This window comes from Ostrea edulis, chromosome 7 (genome assembly GCF_947568905.1).
Source record: "Ostrea edulis chromosome 7, xbOstEdul1.1, whole genome shotgun sequence".
NCBI classification, from domain to species: Eukaryota; Metazoa; Mollusca; class Bivalvia; order Ostreida; family Ostreidae; genus Ostrea; species Ostrea edulis.
The window spans coordinates 78882866-78902277 of record NC_079170.1 but is presented as its reverse complement, the minus strand read 5'-3'; the positions used below and the strand labels follow the sequence as shown (position 1 = coordinate 78902277).

General features: G+C 36.3%; 2 protein-coding genes across 2 annotated transcripts; both read left to right on the top strand.

Annotated features, from left to right (window-relative positions):
• Positions 1 to 1088: 1088 nt before the first annotated feature.
• On the top strand, positions 1089 to 5313 carry LOC125655359 (short-chain collagen C4-like). The gene is made up of 3 exons (XM_056145425.1): positions 1089 to 1365; positions 3201 to 3269; positions 4814 to 5313. The coding sequence occupies exons 1-3, from the start codon at positions 1185 to 1187 to the stop codon at positions 5278 to 5280; spliced, it is 717 nt and encodes a 238-aa protein (XP_056001400.1). The 5' UTR covers positions 1089 to 1184; the 3' UTR covers positions 5281 to 5313.
• Positions 5314 to 13556: 8243 nt separating this feature from the next.
• Positions 13557 to 18669, top strand: LOC125656073 (S-crystallin SL11-like). Its single transcript, XM_048886653.2, has 5 exons — positions 13557 to 14103; positions 16377 to 16469; positions 17309 to 17424; positions 18139 to 18246; positions 18397 to 18669. The coding sequence occupies exons 1-5, from the start codon at positions 13971 to 13973 to the stop codon at positions 18550 to 18552; spliced, it is 606 nt and encodes a 201-aa protein (XP_048742610.2). The 5' UTR covers positions 13557 to 13970; the 3' UTR covers positions 18553 to 18669.
• The last annotated feature ends 743 nt before the right edge of the window (positions 18670 to 19412 follow it).

Sequence of the window (19412 nt, the reverse complement as noted above, 5' to 3'; positions counted from 1 at the left end):
AACATCTCCACCAACACAAACAGGAACAACAGTAAACAAGAAACCCAAGGGCCACATCGCTCACCTGAGTTACCTTGGCCCATATCTGAAGACTTTCCATATATATTTGCATGTAAAACCTTAGTCCGTATTGTGACCCCAACCTACCCTTGGATGCCATGATTTTTACAAAGTTGAATCTGCTGTATGTCAGGAAGCTTTCATGTAAATATCAGCTCCTGTGGCTCATTGGTTCTTGAGAAAATGATTTTTACAGATTTTCTTTATTTATTCTCATGTAAAACTTTGATCCTCTTTTGTGGCCTCAACCTACCCCTGGGGGTCATGATTTGAACAAACTTGAATCTGCACTATGTCTGGAAACGTTCATGTAAATCTCAGCTCTTCTGGCTCATTGGTTCTTGAGAAGATGATTTTTAAAGATTTTCTCTGTTTATTCTCAAATAAAACTTTGATCCCCTATTGTGGCCCCAATCTACCCCTGGGGCCATGATTTGAACAAACTTGAATCTGCACGACGTGAAGAAGCTTTCATGCAAATCCCAGGTCTTCTGATTCATTGGCTCTTGAGAAGAATTTTAAAGATTTTCCCAATATATTTCTATGTAAAACATTGATCCCCTATTGTGACCCCAACCTACCCCCGATATCAATGATTTTAACAAACCTGAATCTGCACTATGTCAGAAAGCTTTCATGAAAATTTCAGCTCGTTTGGTCCAGTGGTTCTTGAGAAGATTTTAAAATGACCCCACCCTATTTTTGCATTTTTGTTATTATCTCCCCCTTTGAAGAGGGCATGGTCCTTTTTTAAACAAACGTAAAAGCCCTTTACCCAAGGATGCTTTTGTCCAAGTTTGGTTATAATTGGCTCCGTGGTTCTTGAGAAGAAAATGAAAATGTGAAAAGTTTACAACGCCGCCGACAGACAACAAACATTTTTTTATCAGAAAAGCTCACTTGAGCCTTCGGCTCAGTTAAGCTAAAAACAACAACACAAAAAAATAAAAACAAAATGCTGGAAAACAAATGAGAAAAAACTGTGTCGCGTAGACGTTTACATTACGCGAGGTGCTTCCGAAATGATACTGTTTGGTGTTACCTAAAGCGATTGCGACACGCAACGCTATATAGCTGTCTTCTCAACAGATAAGAAATATTCTCTCGTATGCGGACATGACACAATGTTTGCAGTGAAAGTTCTAACAATATGTGTTGCAGGATTAGGCATTTTACATGCGGAAGACGAACGAAGAATATTACTAAATGACCCGGATCTACTACAGACACAGCTACACGCTTTAGAGAGAAAGGTCCAGGAGCTGACGACGAAATACAACGACTTGCAGGCAACGAAAACAAATGGTTTCTATTTTCAATTTTTATTACAGTATGAAATAATAGCTGTTGAGCAAATTAATGCCATTTGTCTCTTTCTGAAATAGGTGATAGGTTGTAAAGTGTAAATATCATCTACGGTGTAGACAGTGTGATCGATATCAGGGACGCACTAAAGTTTAGGAACTATACATTGTAGGTGTGATAATCTTATCATTAAGCGGAAAGTTAAAATATTGACAATTTGTGAGTTTTCATCAGTTACTCAGAAAATTTATCAATGTAAGACGATACGATTTATATCTAATAACCTACAATTTTTCAACATGCGGGAATATTCACCAGTTCATGGCATCATAGTTGATGGTACCATTTTGTATAGCAGTATCATGACTGCATCCATTTCTATGTTCTAAATTTAAAAAAAAAAAATGAACCCCAGGATAGTTCAGCGGAGGGCGCTGTACCTTCCTGTAGTTAATAGAGACTACATGCATATATTAGATTACGGCAGTCTGGTGTCAGTCAAACAGAAAACGACCGCTCCTTCACCAAGCGTTCGGAATTAAAAGTCACAGGCGTTCTGGATTCGAACTTTAGATAGAGAATCCTTGTTAGGATAAAATGTAGTAAGACCCGTACATCAATGAAGATAGTGAGCAATGATCAATCTAAAAAATCCTATAAAGAATGCAAAATTACGAGTTGGACAAACACGGACTCCTGGACACACCAGAAGTGGGATCAGGTGCCTAGAAGGAGTAAGCATCCCCTGTTGACCTCTCACACTCGTGAACCCTATATCTTGATCAGGCAAACGAAGTAATCTATAGTCAAAATCAGTATACCAAGAACGCCCAAACAATCGGTATGAAATACGTCTGACAGCATAAGAACTAATAGCAAACTAGATCATTATAACTATCATAGAATTTGCAAACTGTTTACTTTAAATGAGACTGTTGAAACCCGGAAACATCACCTTGTTTGTCAGTAGCTGATATCGCTTTAAAAAACTTGATCATATGCATAATATGCACTCAAGTATCGAATCACTTGTGAGACGTAACTGTTATATGCAGGTGATAGTAATAAAATTGAGTCTCAGTTTGCCGCCAACATATATTGTCAACAGAATATCCAAATATGAAGCAGAATATGGTGGACTCCGTGGCGTCTTTTATTCAGAGTTCACAGGGATATATCAAATCAACAAACGGGTACTGAGATAATGCTCCGAACCAACAACCAGTCATGTTGAAAGTGATTCTGTTATTAGTCACTTACCTTTAGATTTCATTTGGCTACATGTTCGCTCTGTGTACACTTCAGTATACTGACATACAACCACTACACATCTTTTTTGTAAACGCTCTGTTTGTTGTGCTCATTTGTACCGTATCTGAATGTTATATGATACCAATTGTGAGGCTGTTCTTCACATCCATTTTAACTACGGATTACTCTGTATATCTGATCAAGATATAGGACCCACAGCGGATGTGACTAGTCAACTTGGAATGCTTACTCTTTCTAGACACTTTATCTCATCTCTGATATGCCCGTATTTGTCCTTCCCTTAATTTTGTATTCTTTATATGAATTATGAGATTGATCACTGTTCGGTATCTTCACTTGTGCATCATGTGTTGATATATACTTGTATACAGGTCTTATTGATACATGTATGTTGCCTGATGTGATGTGAGCTTCCTAACATGTGTGTTGATATACAAAATCCATGCCCCCATAATGCATTCCCTGGTTTGCTAAATTTATATATATATGCGATACATCTGACACATGACTCCATCTTGTGAGGATATACAGTGACGTGTTTCAGAAGATTCTCTTATTTGTAGCTGGTGGTGTATATGTTCGATGGGGGAGAAGAGATTGTCCGAAGAACAACACAGAGTTAGTTTATTCAGGTAAAGTATTTCGCACTTCCTAACTAATTTTTCAATGTACCCTAATACCATCAAACAAGAAAATACATAGTTTTATTATATACTTTCAATTTCATCTCTTCTTTTTTCTTTAAAAGTTTGCGGGCATATATCACACGATACATGTATATGCCCGAAAACATTCCGGCCCAAAAACATTACATCACAATCAATACACAAGCCGGAACTACGACATTCATTTTTAAATGTTTTGTGTTTTTCATCTTTTACTCGGTTAAACCAATAAAGAAATTGTTAAAAAGAAAATTATTGTTAGTTTCTAAATGAAATTGAAAGTATATAATAAAAAGCTTATAGACTTTGTATGGGAAAATATGACGACCTCGTTTTGTGTCGCGGACGGACCTCGCAAGATCGTTCCGTCTACGCGCCAAAAATCTCGGTCGTCATATTTTCTCATACAAAGTCTATAACCTATAATTAGTTTTTTACAATTATATTATTATTAAGGTATTCTCATTGATGAATCATGATGCAGCAGAAATAGCCTCGTCATTGCTATAGATATGCACACCTGACACGTGCATTGACGGCGTGGCTACGTGGCGTGTCGTTTGATGGCTCGAACTTGATTATTCCTTCAACAAGTTTAGAAGGAAAGCTCCGGGAATTTCTATATTCTATTTCATAAACCTATAATAAAAACCGATGTATTACCACCCATGCCCTCCGAACATTTTCTAAAATGGATGCTGAAAAGGACCAAAAGAAACGTATTGTCATCCTTTGGTTTTCCTAGTTTAATTCAACAGCAGTTATTCAAAGCAAACTTGTCCCGTGGGGATCCGGATTAGAATAGCTCCCCAGTACCCCTTGCTTGTCGTAGGAAGCGACTAAATGGGGCGAATGAGACCACAACATTCGCGGTCCCGTGTCACAGCAGCCGTGGCACGATAATGATCCCTCCCTGCTCAAAGGCCGAAAGCGCCGAGCATAGACCTAAATTTTGCAGCCCTTCACCGACAGTGGTGACGTCTCCGTATGAGTGATCATTGTGCGAGTCATTCGTCATATGAAGTAGTTTATTGGTTACATGTAGATGCAATTCGAGGAGTATATCAGTCAGTTTTACTGATATTTTTGTTTTATCATTGTAAATATGTTATGATATAAGTCTTCATTGTGAGGAAGTAGAAAATATAGGATGGATTTCAAACGCATTTATGATGCTAGACTGTGGTCATGGCTATGTAATTTGATAAAATCATTTCCTTTGATGCACTGATTTGTGGACATGATAGGGTCTAAGTGTAATTAAATTGATATCAACGTGGCTTGATTGGAATAGAATGGTACTGGAAATAGACATCGTTAATCTACCATACTAATATTCATATCCATCTAGATATCATACGGAATTGTGCATGCATAATGTAATACTATTTTCATAAAGTGCTAACACATTTACTGTTAACAGTAGATACTGTTTGTGGTTTTGATAATATTTAGAGAACATACGATGGTTCATTTCAGTCAATATAATGACAGTCATTCTTTCTCATCAGGGTTCGCAGGAGGCTCTTGGTATGAGCACACTGGGGCGGCCGCCGAATTTGTTTGTTTGCCACCTGACCCAGACCTAACGACAAAGTATTCAAGTTCATACGGCAGGATGTATGGGTCTGAATACGATATAAATAGCTTCGCTAGCCATGGACTCGACGATGGAGATGACGTCCCGTGTGCAGTCTGCCGAAGTACTGCAGAATCCAGCGTCATTATGATTCCCGGTAAAAGTAGCTGCTATGACGGCTGGTCCATGCAGTATCGAGGAGATCTTGTGGCTGGTGCTTACTCTCACAAGGCTGCTACACAATATATATGTCTGGACGAGAACCCAGTGGCTTTACCAGCAGGACACGCTAATAATGATGGGAACGTGTTTTACCCAGTCGTGGCTGTCTGTGGCTCCCTAGCGTGCCCCCCTTATCATGATCACAAATATCTCACGTGTGTTGTTTGTACAAAATAAGGTTTAACTGAAATAGATTATATGAAAGATTAAGTAAATGTTGGCTTATATATATGCATGTATATCAGTCTCGTACAAATTAATTCAAACTTGTTTGGAAATTAAGCAAATGGCACTATACATTGTGATTAAAAGTTCTATCACTAAATTGAATGCAGTGGATATAATTATAAAACAGCTACAAGTTTTGTCTGATTCTAATTTTACTTATATCTTGCAGACATATTTACAGCTATGGGGAAATTGCAGAATTTAGTCGCTGCAGTTCTCACGATAATCACATGTCTAGGTGTCTGTCGGTAACTTTATATGGCGGCTGCCACTTACAGTGGTTCATTAAATGTTTTACTGAAATGTAACTTCGTAGAAAACCGTCCCATGTTCTTCCCATATCCTTGATCACGCGCCGCTTCTACAACGATAAAGATGTGGCCAAAAAACGTGACAAACCGCGAAAGTAACTCGTAAAGTTGTAGTATAAGCGCAGTACAGTTGGGAACCTATTTGGGTCATTTTAGTTCGGTTTTATTTTAGTTACGCTTCTATCACGCTCCCACTACATCCCCTGTACATGTATATACATGACGTAGAAGAAGCGGACTACAAACGTGATCTCATCAACAGCGTACCGACATCGTCACAGTCTTCTAGGTCTTGTGTAACATCGAAATATGGTCTTATATGTTGTAGCGGTTACGCAATGTAAACGCACTAAAAATCAGCCGCTGGTCGGCATCTGTCTGTATTTGATTGTAATGAAAGCAAGATGCGAGCCTGTTTGACGTAAAACCATGGTTTACAATCGTAACGAAGACCTTGATTTACCAAATTGCTTGGTTTCGACGCCGAACCGGTCCTGATCCAATATATTTCCTTCAGATCACAAACTGATCGGGGTGATCGGCACGATTTTCGTACGGTCGTAGGGCTGTGTAAACGGGGTTTAATGTTAGGAAATGCAGAACCGCGTAAACAACGAAAATATCGAAAAATTATGTAACCACAGTACCACAATCGTTTGGCAGTTGTCACTTATGAATCCGTCACATAATTATCTGGTGGTAGTCTGATGGCCGCCATTACAATCTCTGGCTACAGTTCCTAGACTGATCATGGTGTATATTACAAGAGGCAATGGCCATATACCTAGACGAAGGTCGTCGAAAACACTTATTAGAGTCCACGAAGATAGTGACTACAACTTGTCAATTTATCGGGAAGTGACAGTATCCAATCATGTTGTGACCACCAGTTAACATAGTTCTTACTTTAGTTTCTATCGTGACATGTTCGGGTTTCCGTCGGGTATGGATTTAAGAAATAAAGGACGCGTCTTCGTGTATGTTGCAGGATAAACTCCGAGATCGAGAAATGCTGTTTTGAAATATAAAAGCCAAAGTGTTAGCCGAAGCTTTTATATTTCAAATGAGCTAGAGGAGGTTATTTTGCATAGTCCACGAAAACGAGAACTTCGACGGCGCAGAAATATACCTATACAGCTACGAATTGGGTCATCGTGACGTCATGGCAGTTTCTGAAACGGACTAGGCCAACATGTTTTTTAGCTGACGATAAAGGTGAGATGATAGGCGCGCATGTATAATAGATATATTTTGAACAATATTTCAAGTATTCAATTAGATGATCGACAGATTCTATCAACACAGTCCAAGAAAATTACACATACGTGGAAGATTGTTCCGCAGGTTTACGTGTGTATCGTAACATTTCCGTCATTTTATTGATTTCCCCTCTCTCACAAATAACAGAAAATAGTAAAAATTACTACATAGGGCACATTTGAAGCCCTATAAAATCTGTAAAATCCAGGAGCCCTGGACCTACTGGGGGTCTCAAGGCAGCCCCCATGCAGACACCCTGCCTCATAAAGTTGCCCCCCCCCCCCCCCAACCGCAAATCCTGGACCCGCCCCTGCATGAGGATATGATCTGCGACGCTTGACACCGGCGTGGAGCGTTACAGTTCACATCCTCAAGTATTTTCAAAATTAAAGTTTATTTCTTATATTCAAATTCTACTTTCATTTCTGCTGGAACTCCGAGTCGTTAAATTAGACGTAGTATATTTAATCGTATTCATTCGCGCATTGTTCGCCACTGCAATGCAGTCATGAGGAAATAAATTTCGTTTTTGAAAATGCATGTATTGAGCATTCTATAATTAGAGTCGCGTTGATATGGGTAGCACGTGACCTGTGTGTACACAATGTGTATTGAGAGTATGACGCTTCACACCTACATACGTTATGAGGCGCGTATTCCTACGAGCATTTTGTTTGCAATTGTAACGCGTGTGGAAATGGCTATCATTACAATTTGTAGTTGCATCAAAGGCAAAAACATTGAAAATGCAACTATTATGACATGTACAGTCTTCTAATTATATATTCTATACATTCCGCCATCGCGGTACATTATATACAAGCAAGATTATATCAATATTGGAGATGGACAATGTGGAGGTAATTCATGAACAATTATGAATATGTCTTTGTAACAGAAAACAAAATGTGTTGATGAGGGTCCTTTCACTGTACAGTGATCCTGTAACAAGGCAGGACTCGGTAGATTGAGATTCGGCGGTAGATGTTTTGATGATGTTCCAAATTTGTCACAAGAATATGGAGAATTAAAAGGCATTATAACATTAAAAGAATCATCAATAACACATACAATGTAGCATTATAATAGTAAAAAAAATTTAAATAACGCTTTATTTCGAGACATTTAAATAACATATACATACATGATACCGCACACGTGTATACAATATTCCTTACAACAACACTTTCTTCCTAACTATTTTAATGTAGTACTTGAAAGCTGAGCATAATTTAAAGGTATTGAAAATATACATATCAACAAAATGATACTAAAAATGATGATAACAAATATAACCTATAACGCTTTGGTTTTTCATCACTTATTATACACAATATATTATATTGACCATTTACTACATGCAAGTATTTATGAACGTAAAATATCATCTGGGTCTAATGTGCACTAGGCCTTAGAGTTTTTTTTTTGTTTTTGTTTTTTTATTGGTGTTTTAACAGAATAATTTAAAAAAAAAGATTTATGGAAAGACATTGAGAAATTTGTTATGTGTTCTATTAACTTTGCATCAGTTTGTTTTTACACAGATATGGTATTACATGCATAACACTATAATTGTCAAAGGGCGATAAGCCAATATACCTTTTGAATCACTGCACAGTTTTCAAAACTGCAACATTGCACCGATTAACCCAGAGATTAGAATACATTGCAATAGCCACTAGTTTTACTCACAGGAAAACTTGCCAATAATTATCAAACTGGTTTCATATTCAATAGACAGATTTGTGAATATAAACGCCATGCAGATTCTTTTGTTATTTCTACTTTTTAAAGGTACATTATGTAGCTCATTACGTTAAAATGTTATTGCATGCTTCGTTAAAATACTTCTCATGAAGAATGATTTCACCATTGAAAGAGTAATACAAGCCCTGAAGTATTTTGTGTGAATTGTTTATGTTTTAATATAATAAAAAGGTGCTTTGTTTGCAAAGAAGATACTCTCGAGTCCAAATTTCGCTGTGATTTGGTACATGATATTTGAATATCTAAATAATAAAGCATGACTAAAAGACTGAGATATAAACGTTCCATTTTTTTTTTTACAAAAAAATATTTATGAAAATTGAAACCGTTATTTGTTAATATTTTTTTAAATCTACGGATAAAATCTTCAAAAAACATGTTAGTTAAAAAAGAGACATATCGAAGACATATTTTAAAAAGAAATTGAAACAAAATGGTGAAAATTCAGATATAATCACTATAATGTTCAAACGAGAGAAAAAAGTACCGATCCCGATCAAAATTGATAGATTTTACTAAAATGATCATATTGCTGCTAATTGTATGCATTGTTCATCAAGAAATTAGTTCCCTTTATAAATTCGTTCAATTTGTAAACCATTTTTCATCAAGGGAATGTAGTTTTCTAGTTACAGTGTTCTTTACGACAACTTTTGTATAATTCCGATCGGACTTGGTTCAAATTAGAAAAATTGTAATATTTCTGAATTTTTAACCATTTCATTTCATTTTCTCTTTTAATATATTTTTCTGATATATATGGAATACGCAATTTCCGAATTGCCCAGTAGTTCTTTCCCTTTGTGGAACTCTTACGCACAGTGAGACGCAAAACATACTATCGTCCACACGCGGTGGGTACAAATGCTTATCGCTGCCTTCATATATTGCCTAAAGACCGATTATCAGACACCATGCAACCACCCAAACTGCAGGAACACACAATATTTGTAAGCTTATTAGTATTTAATTGATAATAAAATAGCTCAAACAAAAATCGATAATCACCATTTTTCTTTGATTGAAATATCACTCGCGCAGAAGAGGAAATAAAAAATAATTTCATATTTAATTTAATGACCTAATTCAATCAAATATTATTCTTGATATGGTCATTTAATGTATACTAACGGCTGATATAAACAAAATTTACACTTTCATTACTTTTATCCGTATTTACATAGCTAGTCTATAGTATATGTATACATCTTGTATCCACCCGGAAGCGTTCAACAGAACACTGAACGTACCTCTATCACAAAAGAGTTGAGTTCTCGAAAGTATGGATATATCTTCTTTTTCTATTTTTTTTTTTTTTTTATCTATTTATTTTATTCTTTTCTTTTTTTTTTTTAATTTTGAAGATTTTTTCCTTAGATTTAAAAAAAAATATTAGCAAATTATAATGTTTTCAATTTTCATAGATATATTTTATTTAAAAAAATTCGTACGTCTTTCTGAGTCGTTTAGGCATAATTTCTTAGATATTCATATTATACATCAAATACAGCGAAATTTGGACTCAAGAATCCCTTATTTGCAAACAAAGCACATTTTTATCATTCTAAAATAAAAAAATAAATAAATAAATAAAAAAACTTATTAAATACTTGAGAGCTTGTATCACTCTTTCGATGGTGAAATCTTAACGCCCCTCTCGAAAAGTTTGCGAAGCGTAATCAACCATGGGTTTCCGACGATGACGTCACCATTACTGATCGAGGATATATTCTCTAAAATCAAATCTTTAAACGTGAAAAGAGAGAGAGGGGTGTCACTACTTGAACAAATTTACTGTTTTACAAAACGAATCTTGTTATGAAATTCAATTTTAAAACACATTGCAATGGAAAATGCATTATTAAAAAGCGATACTAGCCAGGGGCGGATCCAGGAATTGTGGTTACGAGGGTGCCACATTATGAAGCAGTGGGTGCAAGGCGAAGCCCTGGTGGGGGTCCAGGGGTGAAGCCCCCGGAAGCTCCTGGAATTAACAGACTTTATGGGACTTGAAATATTGTACTATTTTCTATCGTTTTAATGAGGTGAAATTAATAAAAATGACCCAAATTTTAAGGGATTTTTTGGAAAAAATTAAGTTCTCCCAATAAAGTATTTAAAGAAATCAAAAGATTTTGTCATTTATTTCTCCCGGAGTGGAAGAAATTATTGTTTCTTTTATCGTTTCGTAGATTTTCCGAAATAAGATACCGTGATTTACCTTAAATTTGAAAATTTTAGGGGGGGGGGGGGCTGCGCCCCCTCTAAATCCGTCACTGCTAGCTGAGGAAATTGACCGGGTTTTATATTGAAAGCCAACAAAAGATAACATCTACACATTTTATATTGCAGCCTCTACATACCTTCGAGTGGTTCGGTGGTTCTTGTATCATACTTGTCTCGTGATTCTGTAAAAAGTCACAAGACAAAATTAAACACTCAATACCTGTTGAATAGAAAAATTAAAAATAAAAAAAAAACAAAAAAACAACAACAACAAAAACAATCTGATACATGTAATATTAGTTGTCACTTAAAAATGGTGAATTTTAATGCGAAGTCTAAACAAAGAAAGATAACTCTAAGTAAAACATTAGCCAGCGAGATAACGGAGAGAGAGAGAGAGAGAGAGAGAGAGAGAGAGAGAGAGAGAAGGGGAGGACAGAAAAACATGTGAAGTGAGGACAAATTTCAACCATTGGACAGACGTTGTGAGAACAGAATTGCACTATGAGGGAAAAAAAATTGTTCTCACAATTACGTCCTCATAAATGTGACCTACAGCATGTGAAAGATGTAGATACAAAATATTAGCTTAGTGAGGACAAGTGGTGCGAGGACATGTCCTTATTAATATTCTCTCTCAAAAACCCTTTTTTCATAATTCGAAATGGAGTATTAGGTAGACTTTTATAGATATCCCTATAGCTATACCTAACATAGTACTTTTTTGCCTTTAGAATAATATATGTGTGTATTCTCTTCTACACATTGTGAGGACGTTCTCACTTAGTAGGTTTGGTCGGAGAGAGAGAGAGAGAGAGAGAGAGAGAGAGAGAGAGAGAGAGAGAGATTCATAAAATTATCACATTTATTCCTCCCTTTGAATAAAGTGTTAATCCTTTTATTTGCAAAAGATAAATAAAAATATTTATGGATTTATCAGTATGTGTACCCGCTAGAAACCTGAGTGTGTTGTTACTATGTACATATAGGTTTATGTGGGAATAGAAATATTTGCAATTCAACATAAAGGTCTGTAAACTACAATGCAGATCCTTACAACGCGGAGAGGGGTGCTTCTTAAATTTTCAGGCTCTTCTATCCCCTCTCAAAATCTATGCTAAATGCCTACAAGGGAAAAACATGGGTATTTTATATAATCACCTTATATGAGCAGCCACTGATTTATTTCTAAAAATGCTTTCAAACGGATCTGTGAAGTATAAAGTTAATGGAGACAAACTTAGGTCTGACTGTGAACATCCCTATTTTCTACAGCTAAACTCAATTCAGAACTACTCCAGGTATACGAAGTGGAATTCTAACACAAATAACAAAACAAAATGATGTTATGTTAATTCATATTTGGTAGATGTGGTAAAGACTATTAAAAGCGTTAAAACAAATACATGAATACTTAGTCAATTATTGGCTTAACCGACATGTACGTCTACAATGCTAAATTAAGAGACCGGATCTTTGGTGCCAATAATTTTTTTAAACTTCGAAGAAAATAGTTCTGTGTCATGTTAATGTGTGTTCGATCATGACATATACTAACTGATTGTCCATTCTATGTTGAAGAGAGAAATATGTTTTTTAATGGTATATACAAGCTCAACAAAATTTTATCTATCTAACAAATAAGGACAAATTTACTTGGTTGATGATTAATGAAGACAAACCAGTAATTGTCAAATTGAGTGAATATTTAGTGCAAACTTTCAGAAAAAGAATTGATGCTTTAAAACTGCAAAAATCATTATAGTTTATTATTCATATGTTGGTATAATACTGATACTGTCCATTTACTTGTGTATACACATGATTAGCAATTCATATATGCATGTACTTGTTTCCCTAACATGCTGCATCCACATGCAGTTTGCAGTCTATGTAACCTGTAGTTAATGTTGTAAATTTTCTTTCTTTTTTGAATTTCCTTCTTTATAAACTGTCTTACTATAACAGTAAGCCCCTCTGGGGCCAAAATTGGAATAAACTTATCTTATCTTATCTATACTATCACCCCCCTTCCTGGCATCATTCCCTCATTTAAATGATTTCCTCAGCTTTTAAAAATCAATTACTATAGTATTCTGTTTTCTTGGAAGAAAGCTGAATCAGGTCGACGGTGAAATGGGTATATATTCATGGGTATCAAATTAAATCCGAAACCTTCACAATTATGTATTTCTTCAGCATAATTATCAGATTCTCTGACAATGGCAAATAATCTGACGACCACTGATATTTGTAACGCGTACTGAAAATTTCAACGCTTTTTTAAATTTCCTTTATGATAATGATAGTGACAGATCCAGGAAATCTCAAACGTTTGCCTATGATAGTTTCCCATAGATTACAATAAGGAATTAAACCTTTAAAACATATATTGTATGTATATTCAAAACTCCAAGGTTTGTATATAGGGGATGGGGTGGGGGCTAAACTTGTTGGACTCAATTAAGAACCGGAATTTGAGCCCTGTTACTATGCACCATCACCCTTTCTAGCTAAAGACGCCCCGTGACTTGTTCTAATTTTTGAAATCACTAAGCCCATTCAAAAATTAGAACATGCCACATGCAGTTGTAGGAATTCATTGTGTCTATTATACGTCACGGATGTATAAATAAATCATGTTTACATGGTGAATCCCCCCTCTCTCTCTCTCTCTCTCTCCTCTCTCTCTCTCTCTCTCTCTCTCTCTCTCTCGTTGGCATCTAGGACAACAAAAAATTATCATTGAATATGCTAGGCGACATTTGTTTCTATTACAGACATGCTTGTTATATCTTAAAATGAAAATTTAGCTGAATAGTGTTCTAAAAAGTCTTTCGTTCCAGAATTTTACCTGGATCAAATTAACATGTCTCAATAAGAAGAAATGCATGGTTGTCCTAACGAAGCGCTTCGAGATTATTGATGATTTTTTCAAAGTCGGCGATGTCCCATATTCTGACATGGGAGTATTTACAAATAGCCTTCATCTATAAAAGGAGGGACCGCACGAGCCATTTGCTTCGTACGATTCGACGGCAAGCCCAGCAGACGACACCGTGAACCAAACTAAAGATGCCGGCCTACAAGCTTTACTATTTCAACGCCAAGGGCAGAGCGGAGGTATGTCGCTTGCTTTTTGCTGCAGCAGGGGCCAAGTATGAGGACATTAGGATCGAAGGCACTGAGTGGCCCAAGAAAAAACCAAGTAAGTCAAATATATACAAATCAAATATAGCTATTGTTTAAACGTGCTCGTACGTGGTCGTTCATGTAGTATGACAATCGCTGTAGAGAGGGGATACCAGGTATATAATAATGCATTACCTACAGAAATTTTAAAAATAGCGTCACCCATGGGCATTTGCACGTGCAAACTAATCGCATGTAGTTATAACTAAGTGGTTATATTTTGTGCCATTTTATTAACGAATATGATGTGCCATTTTGAACTTGGCTATAAACTGTTTACTAAGCCTCCGGCCTTCACGACTCGATGCTTTGCTTAAATGTTATAAAGTACAGAATTCAAAACATCCATACAGTCGTCTCAGGTATTCAAAATCGATATGTCAAATTAAACAAGCTGTCTCGACCATTATATATGTTTATCATTTAAAGTTATAATGCAAAAGTCTTGCATATGCTGAAATCTGTCATGAAAATATATTTTACGAGTTGGAAAAAGTTTACGTCTTTGCTCTACAACGAAATTCGTTAACCTTATGAACTCAGGTGTGTGTTTATTCACAAACAAACTTTGAGAAATTGTTTAAATAGCGTCGTTTCAAGGACAATGCGGTATTTATCAATGCTTGCTGAGGAGTTCTTCTAACACGTTGATTATTCTAATGAGGAAATCCCTCTACCAACATTCCGCATCACAGACTATGTAATATCTCTGCATGTTTATCTAAGTTAATGACATCACATTGCTAAGACAAAAGTAACGATATTTGTATAAACATGGTCGATTTGACTGCGTTTTATAAACTTTATGAATTATATTCCACTGGTATTTCAGTCCTGTATAGAGCCGAGGAGGGGGAGGGGTGGGTGAGAGCGTTGGATTTCCGTTACTTTTACATGCAACGTTAGTTAATATCACGTACTAAGTAAGACATATTGTATGTTTGCCTTCACTGAACCCATGGAGCGAAGGACGAATACCGCATAAATTTAGTTTAAAATTTTGAAAAGTTAGTGTTAAATCCAGCTAGGGTTTTGGGGTTGGTTTTTTTTTATTATTATTTATTTTTTTCATTATCATTTGATTGATTGCTAAAAGGTTTAGAGAATTGAAACTACTACCCCCCCCCCCCCCACACACACACATTAGAAAACGTTGCTAGGGGAATACTACTATAAGCGAGTGTGGGGTAGCTGTATATTTGATTTCAAAAATGAAAATAACGTTAATATTTTATAGATAGCAATCCTTTACCAGTTCAAAATTCATATATATTCAGAAAATTCTCTAATAGCAAATTCGAACACAAGCAATATAATTGCCTGTGATTCGAGCAATTGTACATTTCCCTTTGATGCAGGTATCACAAAATCTGTTTAAACAACCAGAATGGCTGTGTCATTGTCCATCAACCAAACATTTTAATAATATCGAAGGTGACCAAGTTCAAATTCATTGATTTTATCTCTAAAATCACATAAAGCATGTGTTACACAAGATGCAAAAATCAGACAGACATACATGTACATACATACATACATACCGACAGACAGACAGACATGTACATACATACCGACAGACAAACATGTACATACAAACCGACAGACAGACAGACATGTACATACATACCGACAGACAGACACACGTACATACACACCGACAAACAGACAGACCTGTACATACATACCGACAGACACACGTACATGTACATACATACCGACAAACAGACATGTACATACCGACAGACACACATACATGTACATACATACCGACAGACACACATACATGTACATACATACCGACAGACAGACAGACCTGTACATACATCATATACACACACATGTAAACACATACAGACATGCATACACACATACAGACATGCATACACACATACAGACAGAACTGGTTAAGCAGATTTTTTTAATGAAGGAAAATGTTATTAGAAGTTTATAGATGAAATGTACATGTATAATACAGAGTGTGTATATATACACTCTTATAGATAAGTACGCTTAGTATCTGAATAGCTATATATAGAATAGACTAATTGGAAGATACATGTACTTGTAGTTGTGATGAGTATACATGCACATACTATAGTACATACTATAGTACTCAAGGTCCCTTAAAACTACGACATATAGAGGTTGACATCAAATCGCAGATTTTAAGTGCTCGCCTTATCCCGGTAATTGTTTAAGCGGAATTCTTTACTGCAGCGAAGTATGCTTATTTGTTATTTTGTATTTTTACAAGTGAAATGTGATTATTTTTGTATTGTCTATCCTCAGGCATGCCCCAGGGCAGTATGCCAGTGCTGGAGGTGGATGGTAAGATGATCCCTCAGTCCAGGGCGATAGAGCGCTTCTTGGCCCGGGAGTTCGGTAAGAAAACTTGTACATGTAGTGGGTATCTTGACATTCCATTTAACTAGCTGTTCATGATTCTTAGGTGAACTGTTGCTCTATGTAAAAAAAAAATGAATGCACTGTACATCGAGGTTGATTGTGTCCCGGTGAAGAATGGAAGCAATGTTTCATAAATAAACGTTGTATGTCTTATCTTCTCATTGCTTATTTGTGGTCGTTAACACTAGGAAACTGAGTTTTACCGGTAAAACGTTAACGAAGCCGGTAAACAGATATATGCGACTATTACCAGTACTAACCGCCGTACAATGGTGTGGTTTGATAAACGGGGTGCTCAAGTTGTTAGCCAATCAAAATGCAAAGAATCGAATTATTGGCATCTTTAACTTAATTGATCAGGGCAATGATTCAATTATTGCACGCAGTAATTGAATTAGTGTGTAATAGATTAAATTAATCCGTGCACTAATTCAATTGAAGAGAAATATAAGTCAATTATTGCGCGCATTAATTAAATTATTGTCATCTTCAATTGAATTATAGCGCATCACTTCAATAGTAGATATCAGTAGAGAACCGCCGCGGTGACCGAGAGGTTAGAGCGTTCGCCCCGCATGCGGAAGGCCCCGGAGTTCGAATCCCGGCCGCGACACGACAAAGTTCAGATAGAGTCCAGAACTTGTCTTCCACTGGCAGTGTCTTCCCATGAGAGTACTGGGATTACAGTTAATGTAGAGGCGGATCCATGACTTATTTTGAATCGGCTGTTGACATAGTATAGATTTGTGATTGGCTGTCGAGAATTTCTCGTATATGCAAATTCAACACAAGCTTCATTCTATATATCTTTACAGGTCTTTACGGTAAAACAAACATGGATGCTGCAAATATAGACGTGGTATGCGAAACAGTGACTGATTTCTTCCAGGCTCTGTTCCCCGCAGTGTTCGGAAGTGACGAAGCAGTAAAGGTAACGACATGCATGACGTCATCTTATTTGAATTGTCTGTATATTTCCCTGAACCGTGCTTTAAAACATCATAGTATTCTTTGAAGCATTTTGTCGCTTACATATGTTCAATTCCCATCTGAATGTACCGGCCGCGGTAGCTCAGTGGTAGAGCGTTCGCTTCGTAACAGGAAGGTCCTGAGTTCCGAGTCTCGCCTGTGCCTTGTCCGCGTCAAACCTAAAACGTAAACATAGGTAGTGATTGCTCATTCGCCAAACTCTCGACATTTAGAAGCGAGAATCACGGGTCTTTCGGATATGACCTTAGAATGGATACTGTGTCGCGGCAGGCGTTGGCACAATTTAAAAAAAAACTTACTGTTACGATCATGTGCGCTAAGCATACGTCTAAATGTTTGATACCTCACCTACAGCTGGTGACGTCTCAATATGAGTGAAAAATTGTCGACGGGACAAACAAACAACCCTTCTAAATATTTTTTTTTTCATTCATGAAAGGCGAAGATAACAAACAGTGATCAATCTCATAACTCCCTTAAACAATACAAAACAGAGAGTTGGGCAAACGCGGACCCCTGGACACACCATAGGCCTATGTCTATTCGATATATCTCAGTGAAGTCGAAATAAAAGACATGACAGAGTTTTCAGTATCTTCTTTACATTTTGATAGTTTTATATTTTATTTTATTTCATTCTTGATTATGTTTACAGGCGGAGAAGATGAAGGCATTTAAAGAATTCGTTCCTGTATACATGCAAAGAATAGAAGATTGCTTAAAGAAGAACGCAGGTGGAAAAGGGTTTTTAGTCGGTTCAAATGTAAGTACGAAATCAGAGAAATGTTGACGTGTAAAATGTAGAATCCCTAGTGAACACAGGGTTAAACAAGAAGTAACCGTCTCGTATCTGGGTGGCTCGCGGGAGGGGGGTTAAGATCATAAACTGTACTCTCTAACAATATCTTTACAGCTGACGATGGCCGATTTAGCATTCCTCAGAACTCTGGATGCCTTTGACAAAATGGAGTTGAAATTAACAGATACACTGACTGCTTTAAGGAAACGCATTGAGGCTGCGCCTAAAATTGGAGCGTATTTAAAATCTAGGCCGGTAACGGAAAATTAATGTGAACTTCGTGCTATGATAAATAGTATGTATATAGGAAAAATGATATGATGCAGAAGGAATATTCTCAAGGAATCTATTACTTTAATGAATATTTATTAAAAAGCAGAAATATTTTGCGGTTTGTTTGTTTTTCTGTTCATCTATATTTTTGTTTATTCTGTGATAATGTTTCGTCCCCAAAATCAATTCTATCAGACCATCATAATTTGTAAGATAAGGAAAAATATTTATTTAATTTACATCTCTAATTATTTTACAGACATATTACATACATAACAATGCACATTTACGACAGGTTTTGTTTCCTATTAAATGTATTTAAGAACACTTATCACAAAAAACTGGAGGCGTGGGTGGGTGGTTGGGACTTGTAAATTCTCTTTGATGTCAAAATATATGAATATATTACCCCTCCATATATAACTCTATATAAATTTTCCTCCACTGTTTGGACTTCGTTGAGAAGTCATGGAAATAAATTACATACCATTTGGTAAATTGTATCCATTTTCCTTGCATGTATAAATGTAGCCCCCCCCCTCCCCCCCTCCCCTTATCATTTTTGGGTAAAAGTGTTTTTGTAACAAGTGTCGTTGGGTGTGTGCTAATCGAGAAAAATTCACATGCCTTTAGATACTGCATATGTTGTACAACAAACGGTTTATCGATCGTCTTTATCGTAAGGCATTGATGAAAGGAAACCAGTTTTTTTTTTTATTAAATGCCGTAAAATGTTAATAATCAAAAAAGATAAACTATCATGGTGGTTGATAAAAATAAAGTGTATTGATATGTAGTGCTGGGGTAGAAAATGATGTCACACGGGGCGAAAATACAATAAATACGAAAATACAGTA